General features: G+C 41.4%; 1 protein-coding gene across 1 annotated transcript in view; it reads left to right on the top strand.

The window, feature by feature from the left end:
- The window catches only part of ELOVL2 (ELOVL fatty acid elongase 2), a 52,449-nt gene that overhangs the window by 12,643 nt on the left and 14,625 nt on the right, over positions 1-25,181 (top strand). The window contains exons 2-3 of the mRNA XM_063130364.1: positions 11,118-11,181; positions 20,093-20,280. Coding sequence (XP_062986434.1) covers positions 11,118-11,181; positions 20,093-20,280 — 252 coding nt within the window. The remainder of the gene's footprint in view (positions 1-11,117; positions 11,182-20,092; positions 20,281-25,181) is intronic.

The following is a 25,181-nucleotide window of genomic DNA, read 5'->3' as shown; positions in this document are numbered from 1 at the left end:
CAAGACTGCTAGGTCTATAAGACCTACTCACACAACCATCTAGGTACATGTTGGCCATGAGAAATATCTGTATGCCCACTGCTGGGATGCAATTGCCAAGACCACCAAAACACACTCTTGTGCATGTATGCACACATGCACGCACACACACACACCATACCAACCACACACAATTGCCCCTCCTGAAAATGCCCCCCCCCCCGCAATTGTAAAATGGGAAGGATTTTTCAAGGGGGTGTTACCGCATTGGGAAAAGTTAGGTCTCTCCTCCCCTGCAGTGACACTCTAAAAAAATGTCGGCCATCTAGCAATTTAACAATCTGATTGTAGGATGGGGAATTGAGGGGGGGGGCTATAGTATGGCCATTGGACATGTCAGCTGAGAATGATGAGAGTTGCAGTTGAACACATCTAGAGAGCACCAGGTTTTGGGAAGGCTGGTCTACTGGGTAGAGTGTCAGACTGGGTCCAGGGAGAGCCAGGTTCAAATCTTACTTAGCAATGAAGCTCATTAGGTGATGTTGGGTTAATTACACACATTCAGCTTCACATATTTCACAAGGTTGTTGTGAGGATCAATGCAAGTTGTGGGGGCTGTGCATGGTAGACTGAGCTCTTGGTGGAGAGGATGTGATATGTGATCCATGGCAAAGAAAAAATATTTATTTATTTATTTATATAGTGCCATCAATGCGCAAGGCACTGTACAGAATTAAAAAATGTGATAAAATAATTCATTTGTTACATTATTTAAGTTAATGCCATTGTTTCACAACAAAAGGCATTTTGTTTATTTTCTTGCAATTAGCACAAGTAACAAACCTGTGGATGACTATGTCTTTTGTTGTTCTCATAACATTAATGCTTTCAAAATATTTAACCATTATTTGACTATATTTGACCAGTCAATTGATCAAATCTTTTTTTAAAACTGGTAAAATGCCTGGACTGACAAGAAATGCTAAGCAGCCTTCAGAGGTAGCTCTTGGTATGATCCTTAAACAAGCTACAGAACTGATCAAACCTGAATCTGAAGGTTGCTTTAAATGTTTCATTAGCAAACTTGGGTTCTTTTAAAGTAGAAACACAAATGATAAATTATAAGAATAAATGAAGAATTTGTACTCCAATAGGAGTACAAATGTATGATATCTACCCACAAGATGCTTTTAAGTCGCTGTTTCTCTTCCCACCCACCACCAGTTTCAACCAATGCAACCTCAGACTCACACAGACATTGGACAGGCTGAGACTATAATACTTTTCAGAAGTTAGAGGTTGCTTAATAAAGAAAAAAAAAAGGGCAATTATTTTTAGTCGTTTCCCAGGAATGGCCGTGTCATATCTTAAGATACCCCGATAAATCTTCTTTAATTACAAGTTAAGCTGATGTTCCACTATGAAGTAGGTAGAAAAGAGTAGGATTACTTTTAAATGGATTTCATTGATCTGCTTTCCAGGCAGGCTCATTTTGCAACTCCGTAGTTTTAGTAGGTAGATTCTGGAGATACTAGAGCTGTAAACTTGACATTTTCTTAATTTGGTCAGAATTTAAACGTGATACAGTTGCAGCAATTTATTTAAACTTTTTTTTTTTAAAAAAAAAGTGGTAAAATTCTGCAGCATGGATGCTAGATAATCATTTTACAGACAGATTAATCTTTTTTATTAGAGAATGGTCGGATTTACAAGCTAAAATATAGGCAGTGGAGCAGCATATATCATTCCCACCAAACACAGGTGCGTGCAAAGGAGAGTTTGGTGGGCAGCAATAGCAACTTGTATATAGTATGGCATGCAAGTCCTTTTTGCAGGATGCAGGAGTGACAGCTCTTAGGGTCCAGGTCAGGATAATGTGTGTCCAAAGATAGTGAGAGGGATAGGCTGATCTCACCCTGTGTGTGGCCAGCATGGCTGAACCAGTCTTCTTCCTTTAAATATGTATTAAAATACTTCATATAAATTCTGAAGGCAAATACATTTATGTTTTTATTTATTTATTTTAAAAAGAAGCTCCAGTGTTGGTATTTTGATTGGGCTAAAAGGTACTATCAGAGGATTCCATCTAACAGACAGTAATGCCATAGGATTGCACCTTAGGTTTTGTTTCTTACTGTCCTGCTAATGGATTTTAGTGATGTCACTTCTCCTGTTCTGCCCACGTCTGTCCATCAGACAGAGATGATGTGCTTAACACTTTTGTGAAATACCTGATATCTGCGGATACCCTTCTATTCATGTTTTCCAGGTGCATTCCCATCATTAATAAAACCATGGAGATGTACTAATAGGTGATTCATAAGATGCACCATCTGGGCCAGACGTGGTGTCAGCAAAAATAAGTAGTTATGTGCTAATAAAAAAAGTACAAAGAACATATTTTCAGTTTCTCAAGTTTAAATCAGAGTCTCGAAATTGGATTCTGTATTTGGAAGCAAAGTAATGTTAGGATTCAAATATGTCACCTAACAGTGGGCAAGCAAAAGAAACCATCTTAAAGAATCACAGACGTTTTTGCAAGCAACTTGCCCAAGGATAGCCACTATCTGAAACCAGGGCACTGAAGTATATACTTTCACACTGTGCTGCATGGGGACTGGTTCATTAATGCTGATTTCAATACATTACCTCAGAATAACCCCCCTGTGACACAGCGGGGCTTATTTCTGAGTAGTACTTCCGGTGGGGTGGGGTAGAATGACATCCTACTTCTTTATCAGGCAAACATAATTGAGTCCGGCCGAACCACCCCACTTCCTTTTTTTCTCCAACTTCAAAATCATCCCACTTTGGGCACTGCTTCTGAGTAAACGTGCATGGGATTGCCCTGTAGAAATGGCTGGATGGTTTTTATATATCTTTTATTAATTTCTGCCTCGCCTCTCTGAACTGCTTGAGCTAGTTTACACTTCACAAAAACCACAGGCTAATGCTACTTAAAACGCTTCAGTGTCAACAATAACCAGATGACTGTCTTAGCTGAGTCTGTAAGGTCAGTCTTTAGTGAACATGTCATCCAGCAGCTTTTTGTATACACAGAGGCACCTTAATATTGCATGGCTTCTATACAAGCAAAAGGCTTTCCTGTTTACTTCAGAGCTTGCGACAGTTCTGTGTACTCATCCCCTTGTCTGCCTAAACTACCCTAGTGCTGAAGTAGATAAGGGAGCTCTTGCTTGCACAGCAAATATGAAACATGGGTATCCCTAAGAGGAGGCAGTCTTTGTCTTAAAAGTCTCACAAGCCCAAATAGGCAAGGCCAGTGACCAGGGATTAAGGGAGTCAGTCATAGTCCAAAACAATTGGAGAGCACCAGGTTGCCGACCTCTTAGCAGCCCTGCCTTCCTGGCAGGTCATCGCTTCTCTTTAGTGATATCACTGTGGAAGTAGTGGATATAAGATGCTGTTTATCTTTCAGCCCAATTTAGCTGGCAGAGTATATTCATAATAGCTGGTCTAGACTTTTAATTTATTCTCCGGCACTGAGCCTTTTGATACAGAGAAAAATCTGAATCAAATGAAACTCAGGCAACCCCCACACACACACACACACACACACACACACACGAAAGCCCCCCACTCCAGCTTCCCATTACCCTCTGCAGCTGTCCATCATGGGCACACACCCCCAGGACATTTCCCATCACCCTACACTGCCCTCCAAGATGTTCCCTTCCACCCCCAGGTTACCATTTTTGGTTGTCCCCCACCATTTGGATTTGAAACTTCTAGGGGCATGCACCTCTCCCCAAAATGCACTGCCCCATCATTTTTATTTTGTAATGATACCTCTGGGCCCCACACAGGTGTTTGTTTGTTTGTTTGTTTTAATAAAGATGGTGTGGGAAGTCAATACTTTGCTGCATGCTGGCGTCCTGCCTAAATTGTTACTGTTATGGTTGGAAATTGCCTTATACTGAGTCAGACCATTCATCCATTTAGCCCTGCATTGTCAACACTGACGGCCAGTGGCTCTCCAGGATTTCAGACAGGAGCTTTTTCCAGTCCTAAATGGAGATGCCAGGGGTTGAACCTGGGACCATTGCATGCAAAGCAGGTGCTCTATCACACTGAGCTACAGCCCTCTCCCAAAGGGCTGTACCCATTTCTCCACCCATTCCTAGTTAAGGATGATGTCATCTAGATCCGTGTGTGCAGGTTTCAAATGGAGGCACAGAAGAAGATGCAAAGTTTTTGGTATCTGTAAACTAGCAACATTTTTGGGTGCCACCAGTGTCTTTTTCTCTGGAGAGCTGATGTGGGGTAGTGGATTAGGCTGACTGTTGGAGCATTTAACCCGTGCCTTCACTCATACTCAACTGTGTATCTATCTATCTATAGAGCTGAACATATGTGTGTGGGTTTGTATGTCCGGAAATGTTTACCCACTTCTAGATGAGCTACAAACTTGAAATTTAGGACACTGGATTTTTGCAGTTTAACTATTTTTAAACAATAAAACAAATCCTACACTGACACCTACAACTCCCAGCAACTGTCAGGGAAGCATCTCTCATAGGATGGGGCCACCTGCGGACCACCAAAGGTGTGCTAGGAGGTGTAGGTATTTCAGAGATTTTGGGGGATCACATGCGGCCATGTGGACAATCGCCCAAGATCTCTAAAACAGCTGTACATCCCAGCATGCCTTGCTTGGAGCTGCCGGTGTCCACTGAGAGCTGCTTCCCTCCACTCCTTGACAAAGCAGACTAACTTTATTCAGGGACCCAAGCAACACCAGGAATATCTGCTAGTTTGTATATAAACTCAACTATTATCAAACACTGTAAGCTTTTGGTAACTTCCTCCCAAAGGAAACCAAACTTAGGTAAGCACGGCATTACTGGAACTTCCATTCTCATGTCTCAGAATAGTGAGGCTAGTCCAGGTCATCCAGTCCTCCTGATACTAGCTGTATGGCTGTACTGTGTCCAATAAAAAATCTAGTATAATCTAGGCCAAATTATATACTACATGCAATAGCTGCTTGCTTCTATTAGAGAAAAGCAGTTTTGGGAGGGAGTGATTTGTAGTGGGGAAGAGGTGCTTAACCCTTCCCCTGATTGCTGTTCTTTCACTGCCAACTCCCTAGCAGTTCCCTCCCCCATTAGGTTCCACAAAGAAAGATGTTTACGATTGGAAACATGCCTCTGAAACTCCAAACTGCAAGGGGGAAAGGAACTGAGAGACAATGGGGCATAAAAGCAGCAGATAAGGAAAGAGTTAAGCACTCGACCTGCAAAATTCTTCAGGGAATACAGATGCCCCAAATTGCTCCAAGCTGGCTCTCCATCCAGGCTGGCTTCCTGCTCTCCTTAGCAAGGTGGGTGAGCATCCAAGATGTACACAAAAAGGGAAAGAAGTCTCAGGATACTATAGAAATGTTTATTATTAGGGCTGTGCACGCCCCCCCCCCCAACCACTTCATATCCCGATCCGGACCTTCCGGATCTGGCCCTAACTGGTTTGGGTCAACCAGATCTGGAGCGAGATCTGGAGGTCTGGATCAATATTCAGATGCCATTTTGCCTCTTTCCCCACTTACCTGCTTCCATGGTGGATGGTGGAGGCAGGTAAGTGGGGAAGGGGGGGGAGAATGGCATCTGAATAAGCCCCCTCCCCCCCTTACCTGGCTCCACCACCATTGCCGCACAGACCACAGCAGATGGCGGAGCCAGGTAAGCCCCCCTCCCCACTTACCTGGCTCCATCGCCGCCGCTGTCTGTGCAGCAGCTTCAACTGCTGCCGACGCCTAAGGCTGGAAGTAGGCCACAGCCTACTTCCGGCTTTAGGTGTCCGGCGGCAGTCAAAGCCGGCGGACACAGGTAAGCCCCCCCTCCCCCCCTGCCTCCGGACCTCCCCCGACCCACTCCAGTACCGGGTTTAGGAGGTTCAGATCGGCCTGCTCCGCTTCAGATTTGGGATCCGAAATAGAGCAGAGCACACCCCTATTTATTATACAACAGCCTGGTGCATTTTGGCCTCTTGCTTTTTAGGCCTTCTTCAGAGGGTTGTTATAACGTCTGCAGAAATTATTAACAACAAATTGTCTTGTGATGGTGACTAGATGGGGATGCTCATCTAGAAATCTGAACTCATTTGATTGCATTGCAAATTTCTCCAACATCTCTACCCAGAATGCTGCTATATGTTTAACAATGCAGAATATTATAGCTCCACTTTGCTATATTCTGCCTGCAGAGTATGACACATTTCCAATGGTTTCCTTTTAAGTTCAGAAGCAAGAATTAGATGTAATTTGTGCAAAAACTTAGGCGGAAAAGGTTTGACTTAAAAAGGTAGTTCAAGAAAAACTCTTAAAGTCCACACAGGTTTAGAAAGCACTTAATAGTTTGATCTTAATTGCATGTGACGCATTTTGAGTTAGGTAGCTGGGGGGGAAGCCATTTTTTTTTAATGTTTGTTTTCCCCCCTTCCCATCTCTTTTCTCTCCTGCGTATCTCAGGAGACATTATATGCTCAGTCATGTGAGAAACAGTTCAACTGTTACATAACATTTTGTTCCAGATATATTTTTAAAAATACTGTTCCATAAGTCTTGATAAGCTCTGAAATTGATGAACAAGCTTGAGCATTCAGGAATGGCAGACACACCTGCCTCATTTGTTCAATAAGCTGACCTATGCAAAGATTCGTGCTTCGCATCTCCAGGGAGCTACTATATCTGGAGTGGGATTTTTTTTTCAGAGGGATTTTTGCCAGGATAGAATACTGTGGGAAGTGGCATGAAAATCCAAGTATGAAGCTTCAATTCTTAAAACTTTTCCCCCTAACAAAGGCATCTATAATGTGTTTACCTGTGGATGTGAAGATCAAGTTATCCAGGGTGACCATATGAAAAGGAGGACAGGGCTCCTGTATCTTTAACAGTTGCATAGAAACTGCTATAGTGAGCAGGCTTCCAGGTATGCAATGCAGCAGGTTAGCAAAGAGGGTTGGAAGACAGTACCAGAGGAGGAAGTGGAGTGAGAAACTGCAGTTGCCTTGTCCCCAACTGTATGAGGAAATATTAAAAACACATTTGTAGTTGCTTGGGATAACTTAGGATGACCACATGAAAAGCAGGACAGGGCTTCTGTATCTTTAACAATTGCATTGAAAAAGAAATTTCAGCAGGTGACATTTGTATATATGGGGAACCTGGTGAAATTTCCTCTTCATCACCACAGTTAAACCTGCAGGGGCTATACCAGAGTGACCAGATTTAAAGGAGGGCAGGGCACCTGCCTTTCCATGTGAGACATTTATTGTATGCTCATAATTCCTCATCTACTAGAGTCTCTCCCATTCTTTGGAACCAGTTGCAAAAGCACCTATATCACTTGATTTCCCATTATTTGATTACTCAACAACACTTGACGCCTGGCAGCTGAACTGACTGTGAACTGACTCCACTGAAAATCATTGTGTTTAAAGTGACCTTGGGTAACAAGGAAGTTCTGTCTCTGGTATGGTATCAGACCTATGATGGCCTATTCACACATGCAAATCATAACTTGATGTTACCGTTATGAAGTGATGAGTATGCATATGTGAACCAGCATTATGTGACTTCATTGCATTATTTTATTAATTGTTTTAATTCAACATAGAGTAGGGTGACCATATGAAAAGGAGGACAGGGCTCCTGTATTTTTAACAGTTGCATAGAAAATGGAATTTCAGCAGGTGTCCTTTGTTCATACGGAGAACCGGTGAAATTCCCTCTTCATCACAATGGTTAAAGCTGCAGGAGCTATACTAGAGTGACCAGATTTAAAAGAGGGCAGGGCACCTGCAACTTTAACTGTTGTGATGAAGAGGAAATTTCACCAGGTTCTCCATATATACAAATGACACCAACTGAAATTCCCTTTTCAGTACAACTGTTAAAGATACAGGAGCCCTGTTCTCCTTTTCATATGGTCACCCTAACATAGAGGTAGAGAATAGGTCACTAATGCCAACTGGTCACCCTATTCCCAAAGTATCCTAACAACAATTTCACTTTTCAAAGTGGGTATGAAATACAAAGTGATAATTCTCATTTATCAGAAAATAACAGTGTGCATTATAATTCCACAGAACATCTAACTTTATTAGATATTTTTCAAAGCATAACTATTACTGCTCCAGAACCCTTGCTTCCCCACAGACATTATTAAACAAAAAGTAAAATTTGGACACAATATTCTGCCATTCCAAAAGACAAAATGGTGTCCAGAATATGTTCTGAGTTTATTATACGTGGAAGTTCCAAAATATGAACAATCTAGAAAAATATATAAACAGGTGGCAGCGCTATTCCATATTATTTATTTAGGATGTAATCTTGTACTTACTTATCTGGGAATAAACCCCACTGAATCTAGGCGGGGGTTACTTCTGAATAGACATATATAGCAGGGTGAACATATGGAAAGGAGGACAGGGCTTCTATATCTTTAACAGTTGCATAGAAAAGGGAATTTCAGCAGGTGTCATTTGTATGTATGCAGCACCTGGTGAAATTTCCTCTTGTATTTTAAAGATACATATTTTTGCGCCGTGTGGAACAGCTAACTGTGAGATAAAAAGAGAGATGTCCCCAAATGTCACATTTCAAGCAAATTCACACTGAGAGTCTGTAATGTGTAATGATCATGACTGGGGTGGAGCTTTGGTTCAAATGGAGTTGTTGTGCGTAATGTCAGGAAGCAACAAACCATGACAAACAGGAGCTCTGTTCTTTACATGTTTTCTCAGATTAATTCCCACTGTAGTCAATGCAATTCATGCCCATATAAGCAATCACAGAATCGCAGCATGATCATTACAATGCTTAAAATTTGTATAGGGCTTTCTCTCAACTTCACACACATTACCTGATGTAAACTTTACAACAACCCTGAGCATCATCACATGGAGGAAAATTGTGTTTGCTTACCTTCACTTCTCCGCCTGTGTGTTTGTCCCTCATTACTTCCTCTTTTGAAAGAGGAAGTAAGCAACATGCACGTGACCCATTCAGTGGACTGCTCTGATCCCGCTGCTTCTCTTGCACACAGCAGGAGATAGCGGCAACTTCCGTCTTTAAAAATAAGTTTGACTTACTGGGCTGCTTTTTTGTGGCGCGAAGAAGGCTAGAAGGGCCGGGAGATAGACAATGTCGTCAGAGGGACACACGGAAATAATGAGTGTGCAATAAAACGCTTGTCTGATGGAAGTTCCTGTAAATTAAGCCAGCAGTGGTATTATCCCCCATCTGCAGAAGGGGGGGGACTGAGGCTGAGTGGCTTGCGTAAGGCCACCTAGTCAGTTGCTGGCAGAGGTGAGATTTGAACCGGGGACTTCCTTACACTACCCCAGCTAGTCTAGTATTGCAATTACATCAAATTCAACAGGTTTGATCTAGATTTAGTCTTATTTAGGGTAGACCCGTGAGTGTTAGTCATGGATCTACTCGACGTATGGCTACATTTGGATCCAACCCAGTAAGTCCACTCATCAGCATAGACTGAGGCAAAGGTAGCAGCTGTATACATTCTATTCTCATCACAAAGGAAACAGCATGATGGGTAATAATTTCATGTAGCTGCAATGTATGAAAATAGCAATTTATAGGGAAGACCAGATTTAGAAGGGATTTCTTTTCACCCAGTCACTTCCCCTTTTGCATTTCTCATTCTCCATCCAACAATACTGATGAATCAACATGTCACACATACTCATTAAAATTCAGCATTGGGTTCTTAGAAGGATTTGGCCACCAAAACTAGAAGTCATTTTAATAATGACATTATACTTCGTTTGTGTAAACACTGCTTACATAATGTGTAAATTCAAGCATCTTTTGTACTTTGTTTTTCAGGTATGTAGGTCTTTACAAAATTATATATATATACCCTATTAAAACTTTGGACAATGGCTCCTTTGTTAAACAGAAGTAGGAAGAGTAGGCTAAAGTTGAAGCTCTCAGTTTTCTCACACTCTACTCATTTCTTGGCCAGACCCCTGTTTTAAAGTATTCATTTTTAAAGCCAGCTAGCCTACTGAACACAGCTCCTTGGCCATCCCCCCCACCCTGGTATGTTGTACACATATTTGCAAACTTGTGTTGATCAAATTCACATTTTTAGGTGCGCATTTAAAACGTCTTAGATGTACGCTTAAAAAATGTAATGCGTGAAGTGAGCCTAGGCAAATGTTTCACTTGAAACCGGTTGTGGATACTCTTACGGATGTAAGTTCAGTTATGCTTGTACAGCACTGACAGAGAAGGTACAGCTTTGATGGCAAACGGCCTTGTCCTTTTCAGTTAAATTGCTAATGCTTATGTAATCACTCTGGAACTTCTAACAAGTTGATTTGATAAGAAGTGGCTCAACAGTACCAAACTGCTTTTATTTAAAAATGATTTATCAGAGAGAAAAAGAGTATAACTGTAAAGCAATACAAAACACAAAATTGTGCATGCATGAGTATAGATTTATAGATACAGATATCATACCCATGCACACACACACATCTCTGTCTATCTATCTAGATATATACACACACAATGGGTTACAACCAACATAGCACTAGTGGAAGTCTGCTAACACAATGGGGCTTCTTTCTCCTTCTTTCCTCCACACTGCAGCCTTCCACACTACCTAAAAAACTGGATTTCTCAGCCCTACAGAGCAGATTTTGAGTGTGCACCGGGGGTGGGGGGAGCTGCAGGGGAATTGTTCCCCTCCCAGTTCTACTGAGGGAAACACACACACACACACACACCATAACCCCTAGGATTGGTTATATATTGTAACTTTATTTTTATACTTTTCTAGTTTGGGTATGTGTATGTGTCAATCTCTCTCTCTCTCTCTCTCTCTCTCTCTCTCTCTCTCTCTCTCTCTCTCTCTCTCACACACACACACACACACACACACACACCAGAAAAGCATAAAGATAAATCAGTCTAATCTTGAACCTATCCTGGAACCTATGAAGTATACACTATCTCATTTTTTTTTAAAAAAAAATGCATGCTGTTTCTCCACAGTATGGAGTGTCAATTTAGTTACCATGGCTATACATATCTGCAAACAAGACAATAACAAATTTGATTCCTGATCTCTTCTGCTTTCTTTTAGGAGCAGCTAAAGGCTTTTGATCGAGAAGTAAATGAGTTTGTGGACTACATGTTTGGAGCTAGAGGTAGGTGTGTTTTTCCTGGAGCTCCCCAGCTCCCCAATGACTTAATAGAGGTTTAGAATCCTGTATGGTTGTAAATGTGACATGAACAGCAGAGTACAAGTTCACTGACAGAGAGCCTGAGAGATCCCCCCAAATCATGACATCTCCCCTTTCTTGCTTTCACCTCTGCAGTGCTGAATAGTAAATAGTGAGGCCAGCACAGTGTGAAATTTGGTAACAGTGTCTTGACATCAGGGCTCTTTGTTTCACTTCTTTGCAGTCTGTGCATGTTCTCTTGGCTCGGATAAAGAGTGCACTTAGGTGCATGGATGGGGGTTGGGGAGATGCTTTCTTCCCTTCCCAGTGTACTGGGATAGACAGAGATCAGGAAGTAGGCCATGTCTTTGGATCCACTTCAAAGGTTGCCCCTCACCCCCTTTCATCCTCTACTTCCCTCCCAATATGGAGTTACTTGCCTGAGCTATACTCCAGGCCAGCATTTCCTAAACAGTCGCCCTCCAGATGTGTTGAACTACAACTTCAATCATCCACAGCGAGCATGGGTATGATGAATTTGTAGTCAGCCCATAGGAAGGGTACTGGATCAGGGAAGACTTTTTATTCTCTCAATATTTTAACACTTAATTTTAACTTAAATTTAAATCTTACTGTTTTAACTCTGTATTTTAATCTTATATCAATTTTGCTGTGTGGTTTTATCCTGGTTGTGCTTTTTGTACTGTATTTTGTCATTGTGCTTTTAACCTGTTGGTTGTTTTATTGTGGTTTTAATTTTTGTGAACCGCCCAGAGAGCTTCGGCTATTGGGCGGTATAAAAATGTAATAAATAAATAAAATAAATAAATAAAGACTGCTCCAGACAGTGAAACTCATTGGGGTGGGGGGCAGGGTATAGTTGGCAAGGACCCAGAGGATCCAGGGAATCAGGTGTTTGCTGACTTAAGGTGGGTTTGCCATTTCTGATGATACATTTGGGACATCAACACTCAGCTTCAGTTGGTCCAGTTTAACCTTCCAAGTATTTTTTGTCCCTCTGACACCCCTTTAGACCACCATTGTTCTGCACCAATTTTACCTCGTTTTGACTTTTATGTACAATTGGACATTCCAGGATTGACTGGGTGATTCTAAACCTTTTTACCTGGAAACAAGTCCCTCTGAGTGCAATGGACTTTCTCTTTAATCATTGCATGTAGGGGTTGCAGCCTGAAAGCACCAAACTCACTCCGTTCTGACTCATAATTTTGAATCTGACAGATCCTCCATGGTTCTCCACCTCCAGCACAGCCCATCTAGCTGCAATGCCTTCCAGTTAAATATACTATAGAGACATCAAAATACTTCTGTTATATCTGAATCCCAAGCATAAATCTTTCTTTAGATCAGTAGCCCGATATTTTAATTGTGAAGGGATGCCCTGACATGTCTTTATCATAAACTCATAATGTGTGAGAGAAAAATCTGGTATAATCTCCACCAGGCCTACTGAAAGGTTACACTGGTATATGAGGTGGGTGGGTGGGTGGTGCGGTGGAGAGATGCAGGAGAACTGGGAGAGAAATGCTTTTAAAACAAAAAGTATAACTGGTTCTGACATCCCTTTGCAGAGCTCCCAGCTGAATGTGCAATAGCTTCCAGATGAGTTGTTGATGATGCTACCACCTTGCCTCATTCATAGAATGTAATTGGGGGGGTCGTCCAGATGTTGTCTTCAACTCATTACCCTCCTGTGTTCACACCACTTCTTCCATCTTACCGTAGAGAAGGTGCAATCCTCTGCACATTTAGATGGGAAAAGGGACTACAGTTCCCATCATGGCTGGATGGGGAGTGCTGGGAGTTGCAGGCCTTTATTCTGTTGAGGTTTATGCCCTAAGGTTAAATCCTATACACATTTACCTGGGAGTAAGTCCCATTGAACACAGTGGGGCTTACTTCTGCATAGACATGCATAGGATTGTACTGAAAGAAAAAGTTGAAAGCTGCACAATGCCTTCTCATTGGTAGCACTAGAAGCCTTCCATGTTGAAGCACCCTCTATTTACTCCTGAGTAATCCCTTTTCCATGTCACCCAGGCTATTGTGGCATATACAGACTGTGCATTGTAGCCTGTCTTTTCAAGCACATAAGACTAAGGTTATGAAAGCTATATCAATTAAACTGACCTAACGTAATTAGATGTCCTTCTCCAATTACTGTAATAGATGTCTAGGGTTCCACAGATTGCATCTTCTCTAAACTGTTTAGAATAATCCAATATGCTAATAGGCAGGCCTGGAAATTTACCAGCTCACAGACAAAGCATTTACTCCAAAGTTTCAGGCTGAAAATGTAGGGTTTTAGCAATTGTAACATGAGTAAGGGGAGCAAATATCTTGTTTTCTGGTGTGTGTGTGTGTGTGTGTGTATGTGTGTGTGTTTCTGCCTACTTGCTTTTGCAAAAGTGTAAGCAGACAGCTACAAAAATGGCTGTTATGTGTAACTAAATTCTCATAATAGGTCTTTGATTTAAAATGCTGTTCCTTCTGTCAGCTTTACTGCATTAACTCTCACGATATTTAAATTTTAACTCTTTAACATTTAAGTGCTTTATTTTTTTAAGCAAATACCTTAACACAAGATTAACACAAAGAAAATAGAATGGTTAATTTTGCTTCTGTTCTTAAATTTGATCATTTGTTTTGTATTCCCTCCATCTATTGTTCAAGATCTCCAATTGTTACAAAATTCAGGTTTTAGCAATTTTTGATACCTGGATCTCCAGACACCTTGGCAGCTCCCCTCCTTCTCCTGTTTTGACAGAATCCCCCTCTGCTGGTCTGTATCCTAGCACTCTTGCTGAACTGCTCTTTCCAGATCTGCAACCTGATTTGTTAGATGACTGGTCCTCTCCAGCCCCCCCCCCCCCCCTTGGTTCTGGGGCAGGGCAGATCTACAACAGATTGGGGTTCAGTCTTGGATGAGGGTGCGCTTACCTGGAGAGATGCAGTGACCCAAATACGTTACTGCTGGCTGGCACAACTGCAACTTGGCCAACTCAGTGAGAGGGGAAACTGTATCGGTTTCACACACGTCTGGGGAAGGGGATTAAAGCAATAAATCATCAATATACTGGGTAAGCCATCCAAACTAATGGCTTTGCAAATAAAGAAAACTAGAAGGAGCAACAGCAATAATTGGAAAAATCTGAAATACAGAAGGGGGGTGCTAGAAGCAGAAGTAATGATAATTGGAAATTCTGAAATTTGACTGCCTGGAAGACAATAATGCAGCCAAAATATCATTCAGGGGGACGCCCCTAACTGTCCTTTTCCTACCCCTCTGTAGCCTTCCTCTGAATAAACTGTTGCTGTTGCCAGTTTATGAGAACTGCAACAGATTGTTCAAAATCTAATTGTTATTGTGCCTGGATTTGAGTTTCAGATCCGTAATTCTTGGATATGCTGATGAATTTTATTTTGTTGAAGGTATGAAAGTTCAGAAGTTGTTAAAAAGGACCAGAAAAGAGACAAACAAAAGAATGCCTGTGTAACCCCTGGATAAAGGCAGAAGGCAGGAGGAAATCTGGACAATTGTATACTGCATTTATCTGTAAATGAGAAAGTGTAAATCTCTTGATACCTGAAGTGTGTTGTAGCCTCGTTGCAAGGCGAGATGCAGATGTTTCCCCAGCTACTTCTTGTTCCCAGCTTTCTGTTCCACTACATGCTTTTGTCTGTATACTCTGAGCATATGCAGAGTGTAATTTGCCAGAGCAGTTGGCAATCTTTATAGTTTGTAAAGTGAGCAAGATAAGAGTTAGTGCTCTTGTTACTAACACTGTGTACCTCCATAGCTGATAAAAGCCCATTTCCAAAACAAGTGTCTTTGTCCTAACCACACTGTAAAACTGTGGTTAGGACAAAGACAATTGTTTTTTGGAAATGGACTTCCAAAAATTGATGGCAACAACTATAAGATAATCTCCATTTCACACCAGGAGAAACTGAGCTCTGCGACCCTATAAATTAAACAAAGTCAACACAGTTCCATAATTTGTTCTGAATCTATCTATTGTTTTGCACATTTTATTCTTTTTTTCTAGGGCAAGTAATTATACAAGCCATAGAAGGCCCACTCCTGACTGCTAGAAATCTAATTCAAACACCCTTCTTGTTTCTGAGTTTTCACCAGCCATTGTCCACACACTTTGAAGCACAAGGGATAGTACCTTGGTTTTTCAAAATAAAAACTGATTTCTCTGTGTAAATATATTACAGCTTAAACAGACTTGGAAATTTGCTTGATGAAAACTGTACCATTTTTTGCTCTCCAGAATTTCAGTGCCTCTTTATTTCCCTGCCCAGCAGTGCAGTTATAGCTCTCAAAGGTCCTCTCCAGGTACTTAAGTCAAATGGAATGCTACCTGTGCCAATCTGTCCATTTGAAAGGAAAGCTTACTTGACAGTAAGAAGTCAGTGCTTCCAGTAAAAGAAAGTTGATATAAATGGCCTGTAACATCCTGGCCATAGGAGGAACCAATTGTGAGAACACTTGTTTTGCTGACTACAGCAAAAAGCAAAGCTATGAAGGTTCTCAAGAACACATTCAGTGGAACCATCCAGATTCAGCTGTGGGATGGAAAAAAAACTATGACATATTCAGCCATGGGAGATGCTGACTAGTTAATAAAGACTGATCTATTCCAGCAGGCCTATCCAGTGGAATTCTAGGATGTTTTATTAATGTATACTATGTTTTTAATTCAGTTTTATGTATTTTATACTTATGGTTGCTCCCTGCCTTGATCCAAACGGAGAGGCAGGTAACTAATAATAATAATAAATTAAAGATGGTACAAAAGTAGAAATGTAAATAGAAGAACGGCATTGCTGGGTCAGAATAGAGGGCCATCTATAGTAGCTTTCCCCAACCAGATATCCTCCAAATATTTTGGACTACAGTTCCCATCAGCCCCAGCCAACAAAGCCAATTATCAGGGTTGACTGTAGTCCAGAGCAACTGGAACGCACCAAGTTGGGGAAGGGCCTGATCTACAGCACTTTATTTCGAACAATGGCCCATCAGATGGCCAGGTCAACAAGTTATTCACAAAGCAGCCAGAACAGAGTTGACACTGCGTTTTTCCATGTCACACTGTTCCAACTCTTCAAGATATGCATTACTTCATTCCACGGCCACCGTCTCCCATTTTCAGCTCTGCCAAAGCAACAGCATGAACTAAAGTTGCAAATAAGCTGATTTTCAGAGACTAATGTGGGTATTTTGCCAAGGGATGCATGAAGAATAACAGAATGTGACAGCATGTTCTTGTACCTTACAGCTCCCTAGAAAAATCACCTTAATCCAGTGTTTTAAAGTTACATTTTGGTGGGTGGGTACAGCTCTGTACATTCATGGACAGAGTTTGTTGATTCACCAGAATATGTGAATGGGAGGGAAATCACTTGAAGTTGCTGTTGGCCTTGATCTTGAATCTTGTTTCTTCGTCCTTTAATCTATTTAGCATCATTCTCTCCAAACTGTGACTATGCCCCTTCTTTAGAGAAACAAATACAGAGTAATGATGGGTTGTAGCCAATGCTAGTCTAACAAGTCCCATTCGTTTCAATGGATCTACTCTATGCAGGACTAACATTGGGTATACAAACCAATATATTATAATAAGCATATACAGAGTGCTTTCTGCTCATCACTGAGCAGCTGCATCCTGACCCTAATACAGTTATGATAAAAGGACACAGCTTCTTTCCAGGATAAGTGGCAGACCTCTCATGCAGATCTGAACCCTGACATCTTCTCCTCTTAAAGGTTAAGCAGTGCTCCCAACTTTCCTTGACAATATTCTGAGAATGGAGTTCAATTTGTTTAAAGAAATGTTCAAAAACTGCGGTACCACATCTAAGCTCAATAGTCCATACCAGTGGCTGCTCACTTTCACCAAAATGGAAGCTAAACAGTCTTAGCTTCTATTTGGGTATAATTTTATGTTATGTGTTAAATCATTAATTTCTTAAAATTATTATTAAACTTTTACTATCACTTTTATGCTTAGCAGTATGGATTAGTTATTCTATTAATTTTTTAACTTAGTTTGTATAGTGGTAGCTCCATCTGAACTTTGTATTGTACTAGTTCTCGTAAAACCGTGTTTTTTTTCTACGAATTGACTTTGATTTAAGACATGACCTTTATTACTAGTTGTTGCTCACTTTCACCACCATGGGACAGGATGCCACTGTGTCATTCTGCTGCTGGTAATGACGTTGTGCTGGGTTCTGAACTATGTGCAAGAGGAGAATCCAACTAAAGTCATGTCTGTGCAACCAGTTGCACATTATGCTTCCACAACATTATGCTTTGCACAATGGAAATATTTGGTGGAGCTCCACTAGCACTATTTGAGTTTGCAGAATGACACTTGGACACTGTCCCATGATTCAGGGTTGTTGTTATCATGAGTCAAACCCACAGGTTGCGAGGCACATGCTTGGCTTGCTATGTTAGGTCATGGTCACTCTCTCTGTCCATATTGACTTGTGGCCTCTGATAACCCCTGCATACACGTTGTTGTTTAACCTATTGCTTATCCTGAAATGGGAAAAGTAGCCTCTAAAATCCACCTGCCTACAGGCTCTTTTCCTGATTTTCATATTGCTGCTGACTCAGATTAACTCATGAATTCTGCAGAATAACCAGAACATGGAAATAGTTAAGGCTATTTCAGAATAACTTAGAACATGCTTAAGTTTAAGTTGGCATCCCTTGCACCCATTGCAGGGGTAAGTAGAGAACTCTGAGAAGAAGAATTACATTTAATATCAAATGTCACCACAGCACAGCAAATGGCAGGCTTGAAATAAAAGTGATAAACTGCTGACTGAGAGCAACATTTATGTTAAATTTACTGGTTTTACTAGTTTGTTTAGACTGCAAAATGTGAGCTATGCAGGTTCAGTGTTTGGGTAACCTTGGTAAACACAGTGTGAGCAGCCCTGATTTCTATGATTCTATCGATTTGCTGCAGAGAACCTCATTCATATCCCAATTCACTCATAAAGCTCTCCTAGTCCAACTTTCAGACTAACCTATCTCAGAGGGTTGTTGAAATGCAATGACCCAATGTAACTTGTACTGATCTCTTTGGAGCAAGAATAAATTCATTAAACAAAAAAACAGCTCTGTTAACTTGGAACACCCAAGTTAACAGAGCCAAAACAACCTATGGTTTACAAAACAATGTTAAGGCTCTACAGTTTTCAACCAAGCACCAAAAAGCAGGAAAATTGGGAGTTAAGGCTCACAAGCCTTAATGCCACATCCTCCCTAAGGAGGCAGAAAGTGCAAGTGAAATTCTCATTCTCCCAAAGCAGATAAACCATGAGGATAGGATAGAGAATATGATATGCAGAGGTGACTGTGGGGTTGTGGAAAACTGATAACAACTTAGGGCCACCCACTTCTCTCTTTTTTTGTTTAGAATAGCCCTTCCCCAAACTGGTGCTCTCCAAAGGTGTTGGACTACAACTCGTTATTGCAAGTCAGTATGTCCCATGGTCAGGAATGCTGGTACTTTTCATGGCTTTGTGTAACACATGACCAGATATTATATAGTAGACAACCAAGCCAGTGACAGCCAGGATGTTACACCATGTTGACATCCAATATATAATCAAAGCTAGCGTTATGTGTTGAACTCACTTTTCAAATTAATAAATTAACCAAAATGCTTACATCTCCCTCATTTTTAAAGATAAAGAGATGCAACTTTGCACCATGATAGCTCTTAAGTAGGGATTTAGCCATGCCAAGTTTGAAGTAGTTCCATTCATGCCTTGATTTTAAGGAATTTTTTAAAGTTCAAACACAAATCTCCTCTTTGAGGTCTAGGACCTTGAGCAGTACAAGTTTTAAAAAATGAAATTAAAGATAAAAAGATGAAACTTGACACCATAGTAGCTGTTAAGAAGGGATATAGCCATGCTAAGTTTGAAACAAATCCGTTCATACCTTGATTTTTGGGAATTTTTTAAAGTTCAAACACAAATCTCTTTGAGGTCTAGGACCTTGAGCAGTACAAGTTTTTTAAAAATGATTTTTTTTCTGGGTGAAGGATAGATCCTTTTCCCAGATAGTGTAGTTCTGTTCTGAGGAGTTCAGTTTTCTGGAGTGGAATGCACAGGGAAGGCGGGTAGTCCCCTTGCCGACTGGCTGTAACTGGATAGCTGCCACGGCCTTGTCAGATGCGTTGGCTTCCATAATGAAAGGCTTTGCTAGATTGGACTGATGTAGGATCGAATCTGAGGTGAAGGCTTTCTTGAGGTTCTGCAACGCTTGTTTAAGCGTCTCAGACAAGCAGAACTTCTCCTTGGCTCAGAGCAGGTCTGAGATGGGCACAGAAGTGAGGAATGAACTGCCGGTTATAATTAGCAAAGCCGAACAGATGCTGCACATTCTTGATGCAGTGGGGAGCTTTACTCTGTATGATAGTTTCCACCTTCGCTGGGTCCATCTGGATACCGGAGGAGGAGATGTGATGACCCAGGAAGTCGACGGTGACCAGGTCGAATTTGCACTTCTCTAGCTTGGTGAACAGGTAGTGTTCTCGCAGGCACTGCCGCACAGCTTGGACATGTCGTTCATGGTCCTGGGCATTACATACAAATGTATTAAATTTAATTGATTAATCAGTTGGTTAAAAGGCAAGTAATTCGTTCATAAAAAGTTATTAATAATTAGTCAATAAAAAGTTGATACCCTTAATATAAACATGTTGCAAGAGCATTTTGGGAGAGGGTTGCAATGATTAGAGAGGAGACTGAAGAGTTGATCACCCACTAAATGACCATATTGATCAAGAAACATTGATAATGTGCTAATTCCTTGGGCGTTTTTGTTTTGTTTCTTCAGATTCCAGGGTCAGAGGATGGCTTATGCTGGATTCATATTTACCTACCTTTTTCCTCACTGTTGTATATCTGCTCTTCATACGTCTGGGTACCACGTTTATGAAGACCAGGCCAGCTTTGTCACTCAGGGGTCTTCTTATTGTATATAACCTTGGAGTCACGATGCTTTCATTTTACATGCTTATAGAGGTGAGTCTTAATTGCAATGCAATTTTGTTACCTGGCTTTGAGTTCAACTGATTGGTATTTCATAAGAAATGTTTTCCCCAGGGCAGATTGGCTTCTCATTCTACTGCTGCTGCTTTTCATAGTTTGCTTTTTAATCTTCACCAGTAGCATGACTTACTTCTTTGAGTCATTTAGGTGTGCATCATTTTAAATTGTTTCTTGCTCTGCATTCAGGGTGCATGTATTACTCCTGTTTCTGTGGCTAATACTCTGTGATCTCAATGATCTGATGATAATGACCTTTTGAGGCACATTATTTTGGAGGAAAGGATGGGACTGGGTGTCTTTCGGATGACTTCCAGGTCTCTCTTTATAATCTCTGTTTTGAAGCACAGCGTGTGTATAAGGAGCTTCTAACTGCACCATTTTAAAGCCACTCAGTAAAACAAATGGATGCTGTAGTATCATCTCCAGAGGGTAAGCTACGCAATACACACAAAATAGTGCACTGCATCCCCTGTTGTCACTTTTTCTGAAGAAAAGTCAGAAAAGCAGTTGAGGAGGGATGCTTAACTCGTTCCTTGACTGTTTTTCTGCCCACCACCACCTGGCACTGCACAGATTGCTTTTATCCTCGCATGATTCCAAATGCACATTTGAAAAACATCTAGCATCTCCTTCCAGCCTGTGTATCATTTTATTAGATATAACACATGGCCAGAGCCAGATCTTCCTATTTAACTAAATCTGTGTTTTTATAAAACTGCCAGCCAATAGTCTAGTTAAACTGTGAATGTTGCCTTCAGAACATGTGGGAAGTGACAGCCCTCATATGAAACCTCATGTTTGCATGGAGAACAAGGGCAGATCTACACAACTGCTTTTAAAGTGCTTTAAAGCACTTTGAAAATGTTTTGGAAACTGTATATGGAGTGTGTCCTGGGCCCCAACAGTTGTCAAAACTGTTATAAAGCGCTTTAAAGCAGTAGTGTAGATCCCCCCCCAAGTCTCCATAAATTATCTTGCCAGGTTGTCTGATATAATATCTAGTGAACCTCTGGATGCCAGGTTGAAAATCATCTAGCAGCTTGAAAATATAGAGATAGATCAATGAAAGTGGACAATTGCCTGAGGATTTTAATCACTGAAGAGTCTTGTGGCACCTCAAGACCATTATTTTGGACATCCCTCCCACCTCTGTGTGGCGCAGATTGTCAGTGTTCCGTCTTGATGATCAGAAAGCCACCACATTTTGTATATTCAATATGGCATAAATCTTACACTGTGATCAAGTATTCTAGGTCTCTGTGGCACACAAGCTGCAATCTTTAAGTACTGGCTGAATTATATCTCAGCAGTCCACCTAAAACCATGGATTAAACTGTAGCTCTTTCAAGATAATCTAAAAATAGGCAACCTACATAGAAAGCAGGGCTTCAGTGAAGAAGGAACTCTGGAGTGTTGAGTTCTCTTAACTTCTTGGACAAAGCAGATATTCAGAACCTTATCACCTCCTGTTTTTCTGGGTAGGTTCTTCACTGCTTCTCTCCATAGTTATTTATTTATGAGTACTGTATACTGCTCTGTATCTGAAACAGATTCCAGAGCAGTGAACATGAGAATTAATACAGTAAAAGATACAAAAATCAAAACACCATTATACTAAAAAAACACAATGCCAATAAAAAACATGGCTGTCAGTCAAGGAATGCTACCTGGAATGAGATTGTTTTCAGGAGCACCAGAAACAACACATTGGCCTGGTTCAGACAACACATTAAACCATGCTGCTTAACCATTTTGTGGTTAAGCAGCATGGTTTAGCGTATTGTCTGAACTAGGCCAGTGTGGGCACCTGCCTGATCTCCAGGGGCATGGGAGTTCCACTGAAAGGGGGGCACCATGCTGAAGCCTCTTCTTCTGGTGGGCTCCATAGGTTCACGTGGAACCACCAGGAGCATGCCCTCGGATGACCAGGCAGTTGAAAAGTTCCCTCCTAACTCAGTTGAAAAGAAGCATAGCTTCCCTGGCATCACAAATAATGAATCTGGGTTTTGTTTTGAAAAATAACAACTCTTTCCTTATCCTAAATGTTTCCCTATATAGAAAGTCTTGCATCATCCACAGCAGAGGGTACTGAACCTCTTCCACCCCAAGGGCTAAACTCCATTTTGGAAAATCTCATGGAAGCCCAGTGGCAAAATGGGTGGGGACAAAATACCTGCATATTTCAGTTACTGCAGGTAACTAAGCCTTGGGAGAAGCATTTCAACCTTTTAGAAGAGGCGCAAACTGCACAAGGGCCAGGAAACCACTAAATGATTGGTGGCTGAGGGAAAGGGGTGTGGCTGAGGAAGGGGCGGGGCCATCTGGAGAACCCCAGAGTGATGGATGGGAACCCCAGGAGGGAGGAGTTTGGCCACAGGCCAGAAGTTTTGCATCCCTCATCTACAGGTTTTGAGGCAATCAGTAAAAACAAAGGAGCAACGTTGCTGAGGAGGAATAGGAAACACCAACAAAAGGTTTCTATTCTTGGCCCCTGAATCAATCCTACTCGCACATTATTAGGGTCCTCCCACATCCAGCAAGTCACATCCATCCAATTCAGCAGGATGGGATGTAAATGCACACATCAGGATCTGCCTCTGCTGCCTGTGCAGATGCTCCTCGTGGGTCATGGTCCTTGTGTTCATAGGTGTTGCATGGAGTGTACATTCAGCCTGTCATGAAGTTCATGCTGTATTGCAATCACTATTTTTGGCTTGTTCCCTTTGCTCTTTCAGCTGGCTTTGGCAGGACTTCTTTTAAGCCATTCAATAAATGTATTAAATGCTCCTCTTTAGCAGATTGGCATGGTTTGGCTCGACCAAGTCAATATTCAGTTTAGGAGCACTCTCTTTCTCATATTCCCACACATATTCAAACAGGGAGGAGGTAGATGTTTGTAACAAAACTGTCATTATGAGTTGAGTATTTATACTTGAATTGAAGAAAAGAGGCCATTTACTCATATTACAATGGACACTTGTTAATAGGGTCATCTGAGTGGATGTATTTCCCCTTAAAACTAAATATCAGGATGTTTTGTTGTTAGGCAAAATTCTGTCTTGTTTTATTTTCCAGGGGCTAATATCAAACATATCTCAACTATAATGACGTTGGGACATATTTGATTAACACAGGGCCTGTTCAGAAGAGGTCTTAAACACTGCTAGTTAAGGCTTTTGGTTAAGCTGCAGGGTTTAAGGTGTCTTGTGCGATGCTCACTCACTAACCACAGTCTGACTGAATGCAGCAGGGTTAGCGGCTCTAACCATGGCTTAAAGTGTTGTGTGCAACAGCACAGCTAGTGGTTAGTGCTAACCCCAGAGAACCAGTTTCGCTAACCACAGAGCCTGAAGTGTTGTCTGAACAAGCCCATATTAACATGTGATGCACTATTGCATAAGTGCTTAGTCTGGTGTACTGCAAGCTTTGACGGGAAGCTATCACAAAATAATGCACTGCTCTACTATTGAAAGGATGCTAAGAGTTACAGAAACAGATGCGATGGCACAGATGTTCAGGATTGGACTTTCGACTTGAAGCTCTGAATGTACTTGCTGATGACTTCAAAGCCTAATTCTGTCATTCACATACAAGTTGGCCAGTCAGCACTCAACCATATATACTCCAGTCACCTGGCAGGATCAGGTCCAGCACTGAGTAGACGTCTCACACGAGAGCCTAGATTAGTGGTTCTCTGCCTTGAACACTTAGCACCCATCATCCCCAATCTAGGTGGAAACCAGAATGTAGATCCACACAGTCTTGGAAAGGAAATACAGAGAGAACATCAATCCCTGGGCCACAGCTCAGCCAAGAGATCTGGCCTGGGTGGAATGAGTAAGGATGCAATGCAGCAGTGAGCACAAAATGAAACAAGCTAGACACACTGGCAAGGCCAGACATTAGGTATTGCCCAAGGGCCAATTTCGAGCTTGAAAGCTTTGATAGCCTGGCCAAGTTAAGGATGAACAATGGGCTGCATACGTCGTATAGGTACAATGTGATTGTTGGAAAAACCCTTTGCAGCCTGAAGTAGCTTGACTCAAATAGCTCCACATAAGTCACTGATCAGTGTGTAAACAGTGCACACTGTATACAGAAACAGGTGGAAGTGTGTAGCCTTGCATTAGATGGTGGGGATTTTTTATGTATGCCTTTTCATCATTCCTTGCAAAAGATAGAGAGGTTCATCACACTAGTCTGAAATCCCACTGCCTTACCAGGACTTTCTGCATCTGGTTTCTTTCCGGGGTTATGATGGGCGTCTTTACATGGTGGACACATGATTTGAATTGAAAACTTCCTTGTCAGCAATATTCTAGCTGTTTCATTACACAGTGCCATCTAGTGGCTGAATTATAGTGCAACACCATCATTACACACTGCTGATATCTCACATTTACCTTTCTTATTGCATTATCTCCAGTCTTTTAAAAAGCAGAATAAAGCTCAAAAAGCTTGGGAGACACTTTTGAGGTTGACAATATCATATAAAGAACCCACAAACTTTTGTGAGTGACCAATCATGAGCATGCAATAAAAGCCTTGTGTAGGAATGCTCGGTGCTTCTGCAGCTTTCTGCATGGAGATTATTTGCAATATTACAGCAGTGAAGAACTTGTGGTCCTCCAGATGCTGTTGGACTGCAACTCACATCAGTCCTAGCCAGCATAGCCAATGGTGAGGGGAGTTGGGTTCCCAATCCCTGCAATACTACTGATGACAATTTCCACAATCCGTCCCTCTTTAATGGGTGCAACAATTTCTCTGGTTTTAGCAGGGGATCAGCCACTCACACATCTTAAATGAGCAGTTTTAGGATTTTGTGGCACGCAAATAAAAAATGATACATGGATAATTTAGAAGTGAAGGAT

Source organism: Elgaria multicarinata, chromosome 7 (genome assembly GCF_023053635.1).
Source record: "Elgaria multicarinata webbii isolate HBS135686 ecotype San Diego chromosome 7, rElgMul1.1.pri, whole genome shotgun sequence".
In the NCBI taxonomy this organism is placed as follows: Eukaryota; Metazoa; Chordata; class Lepidosauria; order Squamata; family Anguidae; genus Elgaria; species Elgaria multicarinata.
This window is presented reverse-complemented; position numbering and strand designations above follow the sequence as displayed.